This window comes from Amphimedon queenslandica, unplaced genomic scaffold, assembly GCF_000090795.2.
Source record: "Amphimedon queenslandica unplaced genomic scaffold, v1.1 AMPQUscaffold_13171, whole genome shotgun sequence".
Taxonomy (NCBI): domain Eukaryota; kingdom Metazoa; phylum Porifera; class Demospongiae; order Haplosclerida; family Niphatidae; genus Amphimedon; species Amphimedon queenslandica.
Genome location: NW_003546593.1, coordinates 85,775 through 102,819, shown reverse-complemented (window position 1 = coordinate 102,819; position 17,045 = coordinate 85,775). Strand labels below are relative to the sequence as shown.

General features: G+C 37.4%; 4 protein-coding genes across 6 annotated transcripts in view; 2 read left to right on the top strand and 2 right to left on the bottom strand.

Moving 5' to 3' along the window:
* LOC100638909 (long-chain-fatty-acid--CoA ligase 1-like) overlaps positions 1-548 on the bottom strand; it is a 4,866-nt gene extending 4,318 nt beyond the window's left edge. The window contains exons 1-2 of the mRNA XM_020000600.1: positions 373-548; positions 205-313 (exon numbers count right to left, since the gene is read on the bottom strand). Coding sequence (XP_019856159.1) covers positions 205-313; positions 373-525 — 262 coding nt within the window. The 5' untranslated portion in view covers positions 526-548. The remainder of the gene's footprint in view (positions 1-204; positions 314-372) is intronic.
* An 8-nt stretch (positions 549-556) lies between these two features.
* LOC105313939 (myosin-3-like) lies at positions 557-3,991 on the top strand. Its single transcript, XM_011407767.2, has 14 exons — positions 557-661; positions 716-769; positions 832-987; positions 1,038-1,138; positions 1,206-1,326; positions 1,464-1,574; positions 1,699-2,162; positions 2,208-2,399; positions 2,445-2,552; positions 2,621-2,741; positions 2,836-2,957; positions 3,130-3,250; positions 3,345-3,593; positions 3,658-3,991. Exons 1-14 carry the CDS (start codon positions 626-628, stop codon positions 3,961-3,963), a joined length of 2,262 nt encoding a protein of 753 aa, XP_011406069.1. The 5' UTR covers positions 557-625; the 3' UTR covers positions 3,964-3,991.
* Positions 3,992-4,089: 98 nt separating this feature from the next.
* On the top strand, positions 4,090-10,796 carry LOC100637515 (myosin-10-like). Of its 2 annotated transcripts, none has more exons than XM_020000599.1 (18): positions 4,090-4,285; positions 4,481-4,620; positions 4,964-5,040; positions 5,432-5,559; positions 5,668-5,757; positions 5,821-5,871; positions 5,921-6,046; positions 6,221-6,298; positions 6,351-6,380; positions 6,458-6,670; positions 6,722-6,994; positions 7,366-7,616; positions 7,661-7,768; positions 7,840-7,960; positions 8,533-8,781; positions 8,833-9,806; positions 9,968-10,025; positions 10,501-10,796. In XM_020000599.1, the coding sequence occupies exons 1-18, from the start codon at positions 4,241-4,243 to the stop codon at positions 10,663-10,665; spliced, it is 3,177 nt and encodes a 1,058-aa protein (XP_019856158.1). In that variant the 5' UTR covers positions 4,090-4,240; the 3' UTR covers positions 10,666-10,796. The 2 variants fall into 2 exon arrangements, with proteins under 2 accessions (XP_019856158.1, XP_003389025.2); XM_003388977.3 differs by having other exon boundaries at positions 5,432-5,568.
* A 3,315-nt stretch (positions 10,797-14,111) lies between these two features.
* Positions 14,112-17,012, bottom strand: LOC100637387 (interferon-related developmental regulator 2-like). Of its 2 annotated transcripts, none has more exons than XM_011407766.2 (13): positions 16,914-17,012; positions 16,682-16,789; positions 16,507-16,603; positions 16,372-16,452; positions 15,897-16,092; positions 15,427-15,477; positions 15,176-15,315; positions 15,001-15,115; positions 14,791-14,925; positions 14,678-14,745; positions 14,567-14,627; positions 14,438-14,521; positions 14,112-14,385 (listed from the first exon to the last, which is right to left on the bottom strand). In XM_011407766.2, the coding sequence occupies exons 1-13, from the start codon at positions 16,960-16,962 to the stop codon at positions 14,308-14,310; spliced, it is 1,263 nt and encodes a 420-aa protein (XP_011406068.1). In that variant the 5' UTR covers positions 16,963-17,012; the 3' UTR covers positions 14,112-14,307. The 2 variants fall into 2 exon arrangements, with proteins under 2 accessions (XP_011406068.1, XP_019856157.1); XM_020000598.1 differs by having other exon boundaries at positions 16,507-16,591; positions 16,914-17,002.
* Positions 17,013-17,045: the final 33 nt, after the last annotated feature.

Below are 17,045 nucleotides of genomic sequence, written 5' to 3'. Positions count from 1 at the left end.
TGTTACGAAATATGTGACAAGCAAAAACCCATTCATTTTGATCATGCAGAATCAGGTTAACTAATGTCAGAGTTTTAAAGCACTGCTGGTTTGCTCTACTAATTCTTAGTGATGTTATTTAATTTATGTGTGTCAGTATTTTAAATTTCTCTTAATAAAAATTATTATTAGCACAAATTGATTGTTAAAATTACTAAATCTCACTTGATACTCTTTTCCCTCTCATGAATGCTTCATAAAGAGTCCGTGAGTCCTCATACTTGTAAGCCAACAGCTCCTCGTTAACACAATATCTTGATATCCTCACCCCACCCTTTAATAAAGAAAAAGTGAAAGAAGATTTAAAATTATATAATTTTGCTGATTACTTACTGGTAATTCAATGCTCTGGTTATCTATAGGTACAGATATCCTTTCTCTCTCTCTTCTAGAAGCTAAGTAATAAATAGCTCCAGCTGCCACTAGTCCCAGACCAACCAGGAGACTGGGATCTATCCATGAGCTGCCTTCCTCTTTTTCCGCCATTACATGGGCCTTGCTTTTTTTATAGTAGGCTGGGCGCAGGCGTGGTATTAAGGGGCGTTGTACTTATGGTGCATCATTCCTAGAAGAAGCTGTTCATAAAATGTCCAAGTCAGGGGAAAAAGAAGAGCAGGATGATGTGAGAAACCTTCTATCTGTAAAAATAGATTGTACATCTATCTGTTTGTTGCAGTTAAAGAGTAAAATGAAGCAACTTCAGACTGAATTAAAGCAAGCAAGAGATATGGTAAAGACGAAAGATAAACCATACGTCAGGCTACTTATATTATTAAATTTAACTGGCTTAAGGTAAAAGAAGATGAGAGTCAAGAAGATGAAAGAGAGCTTCAAGAAAGTGGATCAGATAACCGTAGATCATTAATGCATGGAAGAGGAGAAGAAGGGGTTGCATTAATAGGTATGGCCAAATCGGCAGTACGATATCGGCTTAATGAAGAAGTTGGGGTAATTATGACGACATAGATATACTTACATGTGTCCATGCATGTATTTAGAAAAATAGATGGCTGAAAAAAGAGGTAGAAAGGTTGAATGGTGAGGTGGCAACACTTGTGGCTCAGTTGGAGTCTGAAAGAAAAAGTGAAGAAGATAAAATGTAAGAAATTTACAGTGTTTAGTTTCATGCACATTCATGTTGTTTGTTTGTTTCTTCCTGCATGCAGTAATGATCTCACAACTCAACTAGTGAATGTTCAGTCTGAGCTTGATCAAACAAAAGTTGAGCTCCAACTTGCAAAAGAGTCTTTAGAGAGTAACAATAGTGATATGGAGAAATATTTTCAGGTAACTTTGCAGACTTGATTATACTATGTGCACATTGTGTATGAAAACAGGCTAAATAGCTTTCATTACAGCTTTATGTGTTTAGATAGTAGTGTTCAGATTACCGTTGCTTTGTATCTGTTTGCATTATTTATTAGGAAATGTCAAAAGAGGTTTCATTGCTGACAAAAGATATTGGAAATAAGAGAGAAGAAATAAGATACCAGCAAACACTGATTGACCAATTGGCTAAAGAGAGAGATGATGCAGTGAGTAAATAAGAATAATACTGTCAAACTTTTGGTTCTTTTTTAAATTTTGTTTTAAAAGTTTTATGTAAAATGTCCTAGTACTGTCATTGGAGGCATATAATCTTCCTTAATTCTTTTATAGTATGACACTGCAAGAAATGATCTGGATTCAGAGAAGAAAAAGCTGGCTACTATAGTTGATACTTTGAGAAATAATCATGAAAGACAAGTTGATGGTTTTAAGCAAACAATTACAGACCAGAAAGAGACAATAGCAGTATTGGAAGATAAACTTTTTAAGGTTCAATCTGATGTAGTTGATGAGATAGAAAAGAAAAAAGTGATTAATGATTTGACAAGAGAGATGGAGTCATTGAAGGAACAGTCAACCAGTGTAACATCAGCTAGCAATGTTGAAGTGGCAGCTCTTAAAATAGAAAAGAACAAACTGTCACAAGAGAAAGAAGAAATTGTGGTAGAGAAGGATAGACTCCTACAGGATAAAGATAGACTACTACAAGAAAAAGACAGATTAGTAAATGAAAAAGATAAGCTTGTACAAGAAAGAGACAAAACATCAAAGGAAAATGAGCAACTAAAGAATCAGTTAGCCAGTACACCATGCAATTTAAATTTATTAATAGTTATTAGGCTGTCTATTGCAAAAGATGATTTAGAGAGAGAGAAAGAGAAAGCAGTCAGAGAGAAAAAGAAAGCGACACAAGATATGGAGACAATAAGAAAGGAGAAGGAGAGACTAACACAGGAAAAAGATCAGCTACGACAGGATTTGGATGAAGAAAGGGAGGCAGAGCAGGAGATCGTTGATGAGTACGAAGGAAAGTAAGCTCTTTAATAAATAAATAAATAAATTGATCAATTTGTTAGGTTATTGATTGCAAAAGATGACATCACTCATTTAGAGTCAATAAATGTTAAACTGGAAAATGAAAGAGGAAATTTAGTGACTCAACTGGAGAATGAGAAAGATAAAGTGTAAGTGGAAGACAATAGAATATACCACATTATTAATTTACTCCATACCATGATGTGTACTAATATAGTCATGAGTTAAATGTTCAACTATTAAAGGCACAATCTGAACTTGATCAGACCAAGAAACAGCTGCAACAAGCAAGAGCAAAGGCTGAGGAAGAAAACACTGACTTGGACAAAATGATGGAGGTGAGCTGTAATATTTAGTAGAAACAATGATATTATGAACTAGTATTAACATGCATGTAATTTACTGAGCATTATTATAATACACTTGCTATAGGATATGTCAAATGAAATGACAGGATTATATGAAGAGCTTAGTAACAAGAAAGAAGTGATAAGATGCCAAAAGGCTCATATTTTACAATTATCAAAAGAAAAAGACGATGCTGTGATGAATAGGTTATGAATACTAATTAACTATTGGGTTGTCCACTGCAAAAGATGATTTCTGAGGGAGGCTCAACTGGAGAATGAGAAAGAGTGCACTAAGCGGAACAGAGAGGAAAAAGAGAGAGAGGAGAAAAGAGAGGAAGGGATTTGAATCATGTACATTTCTTTTATATGTATATAGTTATGAGTTAAGTCTTCAACTATCAAAGGCGCAATCTGAACTGGATCAGACCAAGAAGCAGCTGCAACAAGCAAGAGCAGAGGCTGAGGGAGAAATCACTGACATAGATAAAATGGTGGAGGTGAACTGTAATATTTAGTAGAAACAATGATATTATGAACTAGTATTGAAGTACATGTAATTTACTGAACATTATTATAATACACTTGCTATAGGATATGTCAAATGAAATGACAGGATTAACTGAAGAGCTTAGTAACAAGAAAGAAGTGATAAGACGTCAAAAGTCTCATATTTTACAATTGTCAAAAGAAAGGGATGATGCTGTTTGCCAAGCAGTTGAATATGCTAAAGAGAGGGACAGTGTAGCAGCTGAATATCAGAAGAAAGAGAATCAAAGTAAAGCAGACCGTCAGAAAAAAATTGATGAATATCTGAGTGAAGCAGAACACTGGAAAATACAAGTAAAATAAAATAAAATGTATACATGTATATATGTACTGTATGTTCCTTTCTCTCTCTTTGTAGTTTGAAGTTGCAAGGGAAGATTTTAATTCTGAAAGAGCTGCGAGGGAGAAGGAGGCAAAAGCTGTTGATGCATTGAGAAACAATCAGGAGAGTCTAGTAAAAGAAATTGATGACCTGAAGGAGAAGGTTGTTAATCAACTGCGAACCATAGCCAAGCTTGAGGACAGACTGAGCAAATATGAACCTGTTGATAGGACAGAACAGCAACCTGGGCATCATGAACCCAAACTGGTACTGCCTCCTCAACCTTATGTAGATTTCACACCATTGCCAAGGCCAGCAAAAAAGATCCCCAAAAGATTTTAGTCAACTACAGATTCACAAACTTTGTTTTTAATTTTTTGTAAAGTTACATTGAAAATTTTGAATGCATTCATAATTTTACTGCACAGGGTGTGGTTATCATTATGTATGGGCGTGGTTTGCGTCAGATGGCCCGTTTAGGGGTAAATCCCTAAGCTTATTCACTTTTTCTTACTCATCCAGTTCATTCTCTTGTTACAGAGAATATCATTAGATACACACACACAGTGATTGGAGGACAGTGCAGCTGTGTATATACCGTGACTAGTGACTGAAGCATATGGCCTATCAACAGCAACGCCCTGGCTACCCTCATGAACAAAACGTAAGGAAAATATATCGATTTAAATGAATAATGTGGGTTGTTCATGTACAGTTAGAAATATGTTAATAGTGAAATAGCCTTTATAATAGCACATAGATATATTGTATATATATATACATGTATTGGTTTTGTTGTTAATGAGATGCTGTCTTACAATGGGCTAATCTTTAAATTCATTGTTTTTGTTTTGTTCAGTACGGAGGTCCAGCTGGTGTCAGTGCTCTAGCGTCTAAAGCATCCGAGCTTGGTGGAAAGATGGGCGGAGTCACACCAGAGATATGGGATGATGTACTATCACAAATGCAACAGCTGGTGGTGGACAATGAGAAACTACGGTAAGAAACTATCTATAGCAAAATGAACCAATAATGAATATTAAAAGCATAAATTGAGTGAAGCATACATGTTTTTTTTCAAATCCACAGTATAATTGTTATAATATATTATTATCTGATAATGTCTATATATGTAATGGCAGTTAAAATGTAAGTACATGTATTTTACAGTGACGTGTTATAATATGTTAGTTATAAATTGAATAAAGCATAAATTTTCAAATTCACAGTACATGTACATGTATAATGTAATATGTTATGTACTATATATAAGTTATCGCGATTAAAATGGCAGTATTTTACAGTTACATATTATGATGTGTGTCATTTGATGTTTCTTTAGTGAAACTCTAAAAGCTAACAATAATGAGATAGCAAGTCTAGTGGCTAGCAAAGAAAGTCTAGTGGCAAGCAAAGAAGGTTAGTGTTGATATACATTGTTCCTTGTTAATCAGATCAACATGATGTCTTATTTACTTTAACTTATAGTAAACTACTCGTTACCATATAAAGTTACACTATGACTACAATAACTGCCTTTAATAACTACCTATTTATAACTACCTTTTAATAACTAATTCGTATTAATAGAAGTAGCTACTAATTACTTGTGACTAGTAATTAATTAATTAATTATATAATTAGGAAAAGTGTCATGTAAATATCATGTTTTCATGTCACGTGTACAAGATACTTTTTTTAAATTTCGTATTTCCAAAATCTAATTAAATCACAATTCATTAATCAATGAATATTCATAATCTTGGGTGTGGTTGTGGGTGTGGCTATCTATTAATTATATCTTTTATAGAGGAAGTGAAGCACCTTCATAAGTTGTATTGGGACGCTAGAGTCTCAGTGTTGGGTTTTAAAGCACAGATAGTGAAACTGAACGGAGAAAAGGATCACGACAAGCAAAAGCAATCGGACATGAGTCGTGTAAGACAAGTAAAATACATCATTTACATGTGCTTAAAATTTTTGTGGCGGAATTTGTTGTGAAATTCACAAAAAAGCATTGTTACCCTCTTCCTCCTTCTCCTTTAGCTTGAAGATGATAAGGCTGCCTTGCAACGCAATGCCCTCTCAACGAGTGACCTTTCTAGAAAACTGAACGAAGAAATAAACAAGCTCAAGGTATTGTATCGGCAAGTCATGGATAGTATAATGATAACTGCCACGCTCTCCTTTCCTTCATAGCATGATCTCTCTGAAGTTGAGAAGAGAGAGCAGAAGCTAAGAGAAGAAAACGTAACTTTTATATTTCATCTTTCCATTTTTATTCGTGTATCTTTTAAAGGATTATTTGAAGCAGTCTCAGTCCCGCCCACCTGCAAATCAAGGACAAATTGACTCGTTGGATCGTCAGTTGAGTCAGCTCCAACTTGAGCTATCTGAAGAGAAGCGTTCCAATTCTCAATTTAGAGTAAGAACTGAGTTTTATTGTTTAATGTGCGATTCATTTTGAGTGAAATGTACTTGTACATTAATTAAATGACTCATGTACGTTGCAAATGTATCAATTATCAGACGAAATCATGCAGTGTACTTAAAATGCCTGCTTTCTTTCTTTCCCTCTTTCTCTCTCTCTCTCTTAAAGTCAGAGGTGTCACACTTGAAAAGTGAATTGAGAGAAGCCCAAGATATGAATGTCTCTTTGGGGGCACAACTTGGTGAAGTAAGTGAATGTGTTTTAGGTAAAGTTGATTCTGTTTAATTCAAAAATTTAGTTGGAAAGGGTAGCTGGAGGAGTATCAAAGGTTTGACTATATTTATACTGCCTTGGTCACTTGAATTGTTATTCAAACCTCCTTCTCACTTTCTCTTTCATTTGTAGTCACAAGCAGATCTTCAGATGGAACTGCAAGCTAAAGTGAGAGAGCTGCAAGCTCAGAAAGCCGATTTTCAATCGAGGGAAAGAGATCTAGTACAAGAACTTCAAGAGAAAGAATCTGAATTTAGGGCCATGAAGAGCCAGCATGATGGAGAAGTTAGAGAACTGAAGAGAGAGCTAAAAACCAAAGATAGGAGACCCGTTGATAAGGATAGAGTGAGTCTTAGCATTAATATGACCTAGCATCTTTCTCTCCTTTCCCTCTAGGAGAGAGAGTTACAGGAACAGCTTGAACAAAAAGAATCAGAATATCGGACGATGAAAGATGAGCTGGAGTATGAGATTAGCCAATTGAAGAGAGAGCTGAATGCTAAGGACAGGAAACTTGCGGATAGAGAGCGAGACCTTCGGGCAAAAGAGCAAGAGTTAGAAGACAAGTCAAGACCGGATAATCCTGATGGAGGAGGAGTAGATGCTTATAAAACTGGAATTGTTGGAAACGTTGGAAACATCAAGAGACGACTCAATGACGAAATAGGGGTAGGTGTATACATGTACTGTATATCGTCAAAAAAGCCGGATGTGAATAAACGCCGGGGTAGCAATAGAAGTGAAGTATAAATATGCAAATTTAGCCTTGACATAAGGCTAAGTGCATGAGTGCATTAAGTGCATGAGGTCACTGGTGTGAATCCCGCTCTGGACCAAAGTTTTTATTTTTTAAAATTTTTTCGAGGTCCAAATACCATTTAAGGAAATAGATGCCTGGGCTTTTATTTTTAAGGAAATACGGTATGCATGTTTAATCAATTCTACCATTATAATGTACACAATTAAGATAGCCTGCACTTAGTATCATTATATTGTACATTTTAATTTTCTTTATGTATTTTTGTATGTATTTGTAACAGAGAAACAAGAGGCTGACTCAAGAAGTAGAGACACTCAAAGGACAGCTAGCCAGTGCAGCAAGCAGTGACGAACTAGAAACTTTAAAGGGAGAGAAAGAGAAAGCAGTCAGAGACAAAGAGAGAGCGATACAAGATATGGAGAGAATAAGAAAGGAAAAGGAGAGAATAGCACGTGAAAAAGATCAACTGAAACAGGATCTGGATGAATCACGGAATGCAGAGCAGGAGATTGTTGATGATTATGAAGGAAAGTAAGCTCTTTAATAAATAAATTAATAAATTGATTGATTGTTAGGTTGTCTACTACAAAAGATGATTTGACTCAATTAGAGTCAGTGAATGTTAAACTGGAAAATGAAAGAGGAAACTTAGTGAATCAACTGGAGAATGAGAAAGAAAGAGTGTAAGTAGAAGAGGTTATATGATAGAATGTATCACATTATCAATATACTCCATACCACGTGTACTGTATAGTCATGAGTTAACTGTTCAACTATCAAAAGCGCAATCTGACCTTGATCAGACCAAGAAACAGCTGCAACAAGCAAGAGCAGAGGCTGAGGGAGAAAACACTGACTTGGACAAAATGATGGAGGTGAGCTGTAATACATGTATGTATCTTAAAAACAATAGTACAGTGTAGGCCCACACTACCTGTCCTTAATACATGTACAGTGTAGCCTCTTTATTAAGGACACCATTGGGCCCACACTACCTGTCCTTAATACATGTACAGTGTAGCCTCTTTATTAAGGACACCATTGGGCCACACTACCTGTCCTTAATACATGTACAGTGTAGCCTCTTTATTAAGGACACCATTGGGCCCACACTACCCTGTCCTTAATACATGTACAGTGTAGCCTCTTTATTAAGGACACCATTGGGCCCACACTACCTGTCCTTAATACATGTACAGTGTAGCCTCTTTATTAAGGACACCATTGGGCCCACACTACCTGTCCTTAATACATGTACAGTGTAGCCTCTTTATTAAGGACACCATTGGGCCCACACTACCTGTCCTTAATACAGAGGTGTCCTCATTTCAGAAGTACTTTTGTATAGGCTTGTACCAATTGGGACATTACAAAATGTTCTTGTGCTTTGTGGGCTATGATACATGTGTTACATATATTATAAATATTATAATTTATTTATTAATAGGAGATGTCAACTCAAATGTTAGGACTAACTGAAGACCTTAATAACAAGAAAGAAGAGATAAGACGTCAAAAGGCTCATATTTTACAATTATCAAAAGAAAGAGATGATGCTGTTAGTCAAGCAGCTAAATATGCTAAAGAGAGGGACACTGCAGCAGCTGAATATCAGAAGAAAGAGAATCAAAGTAAAGCTGAGCGTCAGAAAAAAATTGAGGAATATCTGAGTGAAGCAGAACAATGGAAAATACAAGTAAAAGAATACAATTTATCTGCACTGTGTACTTTGTATCTTCCTTTATAGTTTGAAGTTGCTAGAGAAGATTTTAATTCCGAAAGAGCTGCGAGGGAGAAGGAGGCAAAAGCTGTTGATGCCTTGCGAAACAATCGAGAGAGTCTTCAAAAACAAGTTGACGACTTGAAGGATAAAGTCACTGTCCAGCAGCGAACCATAGCCAACCTTGAGGACCGACTGAGCAGACATGAACCAGTTGATAGGACACCTCTTGTACCAATGGATCATGGACCACCCACGGACCGTGGACCTGGGCCTATGGACCGTAGTCCTGGACCCATAGACCGTGGAGCTAGACCCATGGACCGTGGACCTGGACCCATGGACCGTGGACCTGGACCCATGGACCGTGGACCTGGACCCATGGACCGTGGCCCAGGACCCATGGACCGTGGCCCAAGACCTATGGACCGTGGGCCTGGGGATAGGCCAAACCGTCCATCATCAGGTGGTCAGCGGATGGGAGGAGGAGGAGAGAGTCCCAGGAATTATCGTCCACCACCTCCTGATGATAGAGAAAGGATGGGAACAGGAGTGAGACCCCATACTATATCCCGGCCTGTAGGAGGAGGAGGAGATTGTGGTGGAGGTGGGGGGTATCAAAGACGCCCAAATGATCCACCAAGATTCCAGGATTGGGAACGGAGACCTCAAGACGATCGTCACATGTCACGCCCTGATGAGTATCAAGGTGGCCCACCTCCAGCTTCTACTTATGGTGGACATTATGGAGGAGGACGAGGAGGTAGAATGGATGATCGAGGAGGTAGAATGGATGATCACAGAGGCCCCCGTCAGTTTAATCCCGGAGGAGACAGGAGGGACATCCCCCCACCCCAGCAACCCCAGCCGTATGTTGATTTCACTCCTTTGCCAAAACCACCTCCACCGAAAGAGGGTGGGGCCGGAGGTGGTAGGCGTGGCAGTGACTTGAATGATCTTAATCAGCCAAGAGGACAGAGTGGAGGAGGAGAATTATTTATGTAAGGAAATTGAAATTATTTCTTAATTTTACGAATCCCATCCAAACATTCCAAGCTAATATGTGTCAATATGCCTGCCATACTAATTGTGATAATAAATACTTAAACAGAAATGGTACCTTCGAAATATTGTTTCACTTTTTATTTTATTAATTCTTTAGGGGAGGACCAGGTAGAGGAGGAGGTGGAGGAGGAGGGTATGATCCAAGGAGACAGTTTGTAAGTTCAATAGAACCAACCACCTGTAGTTCATGTAATACCATATAAGGAAAGTAGAGTCATAGTAACTAAGTTTTTAAATGGTCGTAACTTGAAAAATTGAAGTCGGAATCAGCTCAAACTTTCTACACAGCATAAGGACATCAATACGTATTAGAAAATGTAATAAAAATTGAGAGTGATTTCGGAGCCATTTTTTGGAAAAACCATGGACTATAGCCTTGGGTATTTTTCAAAATTTGGCTGCTTTTAAAAATGACCATAACTTGAAGTCGGAATCAACTCAAACTTGCTACACAGCATAAGGACATCAATATGTATCAGAAAATGTAATAAAAATTTTTAATGATTTCAGAGCCATTTTTTGAAAAAAAACCACAACCTATGATATAGTATTTGCTTTTTTCTAAAAACTTACTTATTTTACTGTATGTGATTGGGCATTCCGTTAATTAATCTTTTTTTCTCCCTTTAGCCTCCTGATGGTGGTGATGGGGGAAACTTCCATTTACCAGGTGAGAGGGTTGACTCAAGCAAACCCACTGGAGTGTGCCCCATCTGTGGCGTGGGTAACTTTGCTACTCAGACTGATCTGGAGTTGCATGCTGCAAAATGTGACAAATTTCAATTTATGCAGTGAGAGAGAATTGTGATGACTTGATAGCTAATAAAAACTGTTATAATACTAATTATTATTGCTTGAATATTGATACTGTAGCTATACATGTAGCTTAGAAAGATTTTTCATTTGATGAAAATTTAATGAAAGAATTTAATGATTATAACTTAGAAATAGTTTAATGTCACTTGTAGGACGTGACATTAATAAAAGGGTGAACATTACCACTGATCAAAACTCCTTAAGTTATGTGGCAGGAGGTACATGTACATGTGATTGAAGTACAGCAATGTATCATCAAATAAAAGTTCATCACATGTAGCTTTCTTGTCTTCTCATAGCGCTTTTAGCATCACTAGCAGTATCAGATACTAGTGACCCCAGGCAGCACCACGGGGAGGTAGCGCTATACTGCTGCCCACCCTAGAATGAAAGCAGTAATTTATGAGGTAATAGAATCTATTGCTGGTTACCTTAATCCATTAAGAAAGAGTCCATGAGGATTTGACGTGTAGATGCTGAAAACAAAACATAACACCTTGTCATAATGCATGTACATGTACTTTGACCTATACATGTATGCAACCAAGACTACGTACTAACCTAGAGATGTATATACAATGTATGGGCCACCTATGAGTGCACTCATTGTATGAGGGGAACATAAATTGGGTCACCTGTAATGAGGAACATGTATGAATTGGGTCCCCTATATGGGGAACATGTATGCATTGGGTCTCCTATATGGGGAAGATGTATGAATTGGGTCCCCTATATGGGGAAGATGTATGAATTGGGTCCCCTATATGGGGAACATGTATGAATTAGGTCCCCTATATGAGGAACATTATAAGAATAATAGGCTATCAATCTTCTTTTCTAATTCAAAAATAAGGCCTATTTTTAATCTGCCAACAAAAAGTGAAAATTTTTGACTATCCATTCCCACCTATAGCAAACAAGAGGGTATGCTGTTTTCGGGTAAACAGTTCCCACTCTTGAAATGCTACATATGAAGACGTGTCATTGCTTGATACACAAAATACACATTATAAAACAATGCATTATTTGGTTACTTCCTGATCGAACGTTTGTCGAATCAGTAAGTAGAGACGAACCTAAGCTAAAGGAAGAAGCATCAAGCAATGACAGGTATAGGAATGGTACAATATTACTGTGTAGTAGCTAATGTAAAGGGTCACCACTCACCTGTATAACACAATGTATAATTAAGGGTGTACTCTCAAACTCTCTAATTTTATTTGAAAGAATGGGACTACATGTACACATGCAAAGGGATGCATGATGCATAGTACAACTATTCAGGAGCCTATGAAAAGGTTGGGCTCCTGATTTAGTGCTTAACTGGTATCCATAATGATAGCTATGATCCAAAGGTATTGTACAGGGGCCAGAGGACATACTGGAAAATGTATACATCAAATCAAGAGCTGAGGGCAACATCAAATTCATCGGAGGAACTAGAAGACAGGATACATCAACAAAGCAGCAACCAACAGGAGAAGAGAAACCAGGGCAAACTTGGACGATGACGCCTATAAAAAGAGAGAGAAGTAGCAATAAATATAAAAATAGACAAACACAACTCCTTACCAAAAGTAACAGTGACAAAACCAGTCTGCAGTATATAGCTATAGCAAATGAAACTAGAGGGAGAAAGGAAGATATAGATTATATAAGAATGTACAAAAGGTTATTAACCTTATGTTAAGCTTCTTGCTGTTCTCCAGAACAAATAATAATAAAATATAAGCTTTCCTTTCTATGAAATTTTAAAAGTTTTAATTTGTTTAAGCTGTTGTCTTTTATTGTAGTTTTTGTACCATTCCCTCCTATAGCAAACAATGTTTTGAATGCCAGGCTGTATACAAGCTTTCTTGTAAGCTATACATATGGCTGTGAGCTTACACAACTCATACAAACTGTCATCTGATACACACAATACAGTATAGGAATGCATTATTGAGAAATAATAAGAAATCATAAACAAGCATAGCAGATGACAGCTGGGGGAATGGAATACTATGTAGTACATGTAATAAAGACTGCTCCAGAACTTACTCATTGTTCCTCATGTGTCTTGTGCTGTGACAGGAGGTGCTGTATGAACTAATGGTATTTACGTTAAGACGTACATTACCACAAGCTCACACAGCACCTCCGGTCACAACACAAGGCACACAAAGAGCAAAGTCTAAGTTCTAACCCAGTCTTTACATAGGGACAATATGTACATGAAGCATCGCGTGATTTCCTACCTGACGCAAAGCTATTGAAAGAGAGAGAGAAACAGACAATATGAACATGCAAGGGGAGGCATGAGGTGGTGCGTATAGTCTCGCCGTGATGGCATAGCAAGACTATTAGTACATGTATAAGACCTCCAAACTCCAAAATGAGACAAACCATAAAGACACAGAACGAGTACGTCAGTTCACGAGCCATAAGGAGCCAAATATAGTACATCAAAGTTCAGGAGCCCAAAGTACCCAACAGAGCACAACATCATGTTCCAGACAACGCGTCTCTCCTAATAATAACAAAAGGACATGAAATGTTAACAAGTAGGAGGAACAGAGGAACTCACTTCTCTGTAGTGTTGTGACAGTGTGGTATGGACTAAAGGGTCTCCCAAGTTTCTAAAACGGGCGGCGCGCATTAATTGGAGTCACAAAATGGCGGGAACTTTGAACATGTGAGGTCACCTAAAATGGAGAAAAGATGAGCACATGTACATAGGATAAGGTTTTCTTACCCATTGAGTTTAGATAGAGGTTTTAATGAACCACAGGAGCCATTATAGGAGTGAAGGGCAGCTAGAAAGAAGTGTTGTAGCCAGGAGAGGTGACCTTTAAAAAAAGAGAAAGATAATTGACAAACACTAGGGGAAAGAAGAGTAGTAAGGAGAGAGAGAATGAAGGGAGAGACAGAGAGATAGATCCAGGTACAAATAACCATAGCCGCCATGAAAAGTTGGGGAACGTGGCCCAGAGAGACCTTGACCTTTTGGCGCCGAAAAACTGAGAAAAAATTACCGGAACAGGAAGTGCAGCTCCTTTTATATAGCCTCGGATCGGATCGGTTTGGGCCTGCCCTTTTCATGTTGACGTCGTTATGACGTCACGCGTGGACTAATCTGATTGGTCAGGACTCCAAGTGATCCTCTTAAGTGATCCTCAAGGTCGAGCCCAAGGGTATCTTAGCTTTTTAGTCTTTTATGCAATAGCTCGAGCTATAGCTAGTCTAAAACCAATCCCAGGAATTAGAGATAAGAAATAAAAGTATAAAAGAATAGCTAAAACGCGTATATAATCTAACTGCATGCTACAGAAACTGATTTAGCAACAGCTTCATCGTCAATCAGATCTAATAACTAATAAGAAGTACCGGTGTGCATAAGATGTAATAAAGAGGCTACACTGTACATGAACATCATGAGACACAACTGAATAAATGCTGCTAACATAGCTAAGTATTATTTTAAATAGATTTACATGAAATAAATAATAATAAAAATTAAAGAATAATAATTCATTTACGTAGCATAAATAGACTTAATAAAATAATAATAACAATGATAAAATTTAATCATTTACAGGATAAATAATAATAATTAAAACTAATTAATAATTAATTAATTAATTATAATACACATCTCTTGTCCCTTTGTTTGCCTCTGGCCTGAGAACGCCATTTTGCTGATGCAGCATTTATGAGCTTCTGCAGTAATTGAGAAAAGACGTTTAAAAATATACAAAAAATATGAACTTACTCTCTCAATTTTAGTTGCTTTAGTTTCCAAATAAGGTAAAACGGGAGGCCCCAGTTGAAATATATCACGAACCAGTCCATTATTCTAATTAAAGCACAATTAACGTAGTTGACAAAGGGTTAAAATTACCATGAGGTGTGTCCTACAGCCGGTAGCCAGTAACTCAGTCAGTACATTGTACTGTATCAACCTGTTAGGATTAATTATTAGTAGGTGTGGTCATGGGCATGGTCAACTCACCTTGCCCAAGAGTCCAATTGTAACGATTCCGATCCAAACTTTATGCTTCTTTCCGGTACGTAGCCACTCTACAAAACCACACCTACTAACCACACCTACAACTCAACCCTCACCTCTATGGCTTGAGAGAAATCCCTGAAGGAGGCTCTTTGCTGGGTTCTTTCTTTTCTGCCGGAGTAACGGTTACTCTCACTGGCAAGACTCTGAACAACAGCACAGGCGACTTCCGCCTCTTCACACTCTAGCAACTAAACCACACCCATTTTAAGACCACTCCTACCTTGGCCCCACCCATTATTATTAATTAATTAATTAAAACTCACGTCTTCATTGCATTCTCTTGTCAGTTCAAAAAGGAGAGAGAGAGCTTGGCCTGACGATATTTTTAGTGACAGATCGGAAGCTGATTCCAACACTTTAGTTAATATTGGAGTTTGCCTATAAATTAATAATAATAATAAAAATAAAAATAATATTAATATTAATACTAATGCATACCTGGTTAAAATGGCGGGTATCATGTGAATAGGTAAAATAGAAAGGAGGAGTGACCATCCTTTAATGGCAGCTGACACAATGAGATCAATCTTACATGAGCTACACAAGCTCTCACAATGGTGCATAATATCCTCTACTAGCTGTATGAGAGAGAGGGGGGGAAAGGGGGAGGGGAGAGAGGGGGAGAGACAGAGGAAGAGAGAGGGGGAGAGAGGTGAATGTGACAGACACAATATTTAGTCATTCAATACTTTCATGTCATGACAGAGCAGAAATGTACACAGAGTGAGTGTTGATATAGCCTAAACAGAGAGACAGAGAGAGACAGAGATAGAGACAATTAATAAAGAGAATCAGTACATGTACATGTGCAAAAATTAAAAAACTAAATCCATATCATTATAATCTTCAGCCATCAACAATACCCCTCCTCCCCCAATCTTTTATAACAAACACGTACATCCTAATAGCATCATGATGGTTACAGCAATGCCACAAAAGGTATAGTAATACGATACTACAAAATCCAATTAAACGGAATGTCATAGTAACAACACTACGTCATCAAATTCAATTATAAACAACGTCACGGTGACAATTAAAAGAATTAATTTAATGGCAATACAGCAAACAAATTAGCTCAAACTTCCTACACAACATAGGTAGACATTACATCATTTAATTCTATTGCATAACAAGTAAAAAATACAACAAAACTTACCATACTCCTCTCTGGCGGGCTAACAGAGTTATCCATTATGATAGGCACTAGGACTGACAGTAGCAGTGAAGTAATGTCAGCACAATCTTCACCGAATTGAAGTGGAAAGAGAGAAGCCAAGAGCAACAGCTCCTTCCTTTCTCCTCCTTGTGATCTCTTGATTCCTCGCACCAAAGTATCAATTAGAGTCTCAGTTCTACGAAGAAATGGAAGAAAGAAAAAGGGAGAGAATATAGCTTTAATTGTGTGTGCATCAACTTTGACATATCCTGGATTGCATTTGGAGGTTTGACTCGACTAATTTTAACTTTTAGCTAATAATAATTAACGATTTTAATGTAGTTTTTAAAGTATTATCTAATAAAATTAAATGTACTTCTGCAAAATTGTAGTAAAAAAATGGGATGTATATATAATATCAATTACACTAGTACTAAATGTACATGTACACATTCATACTGAATATATTCTCTACCTTCCAACTATGTATTGCCCCACCATCTTGTGTTTCAGTTTATCGTTTAAGTAATTCAAAGCGGCCATTCTCGTCCTCGAACTAATGTGGGCGGAGTCAATAAAGGTGTGGTTATGGGTGTGGTTCTTATCTTACTTCTTATCTGCAAGATTATCCAAAGCCTCCGAAACTTGAAACTGAAGCTCAGTATCGCTAGAACTATCTGCTGAGTCATCAAAACCTTCCGAAACAACTATGGATAAACCACACCCACCAATTATTAGAACACACCCACAGGACATTAATTATATTAAATACATAATATCCTTACTTTCATCACTTAGAACGCTGTCAGGAATCGAACTACAGATACTGTCGGTATCATCAACAATCTGTGAGGGACCTGAGAACATTAAAACAGCACCAGACCCAGCTCCATCTAAAAACACAGTGAAGCCATAATGGACACACATATCTTTGGTCTGTGGTACATGCACATGTATAACTACTGGTTCTATTGTTCAGTATTGTATACTTTTGTGTCTTATTGTGCTTCTACTCACCATCTGTTGTCTTTTCCTTCTGTTTCTTCTTTCCTTTACCTTTAGGCATCTTTACTTTGTCTCTTCCCCTGTACTATCTACTCATTGAGTTGTTGTGGTGTAAGAAGTATCACGTGACTAACCACACCCAAG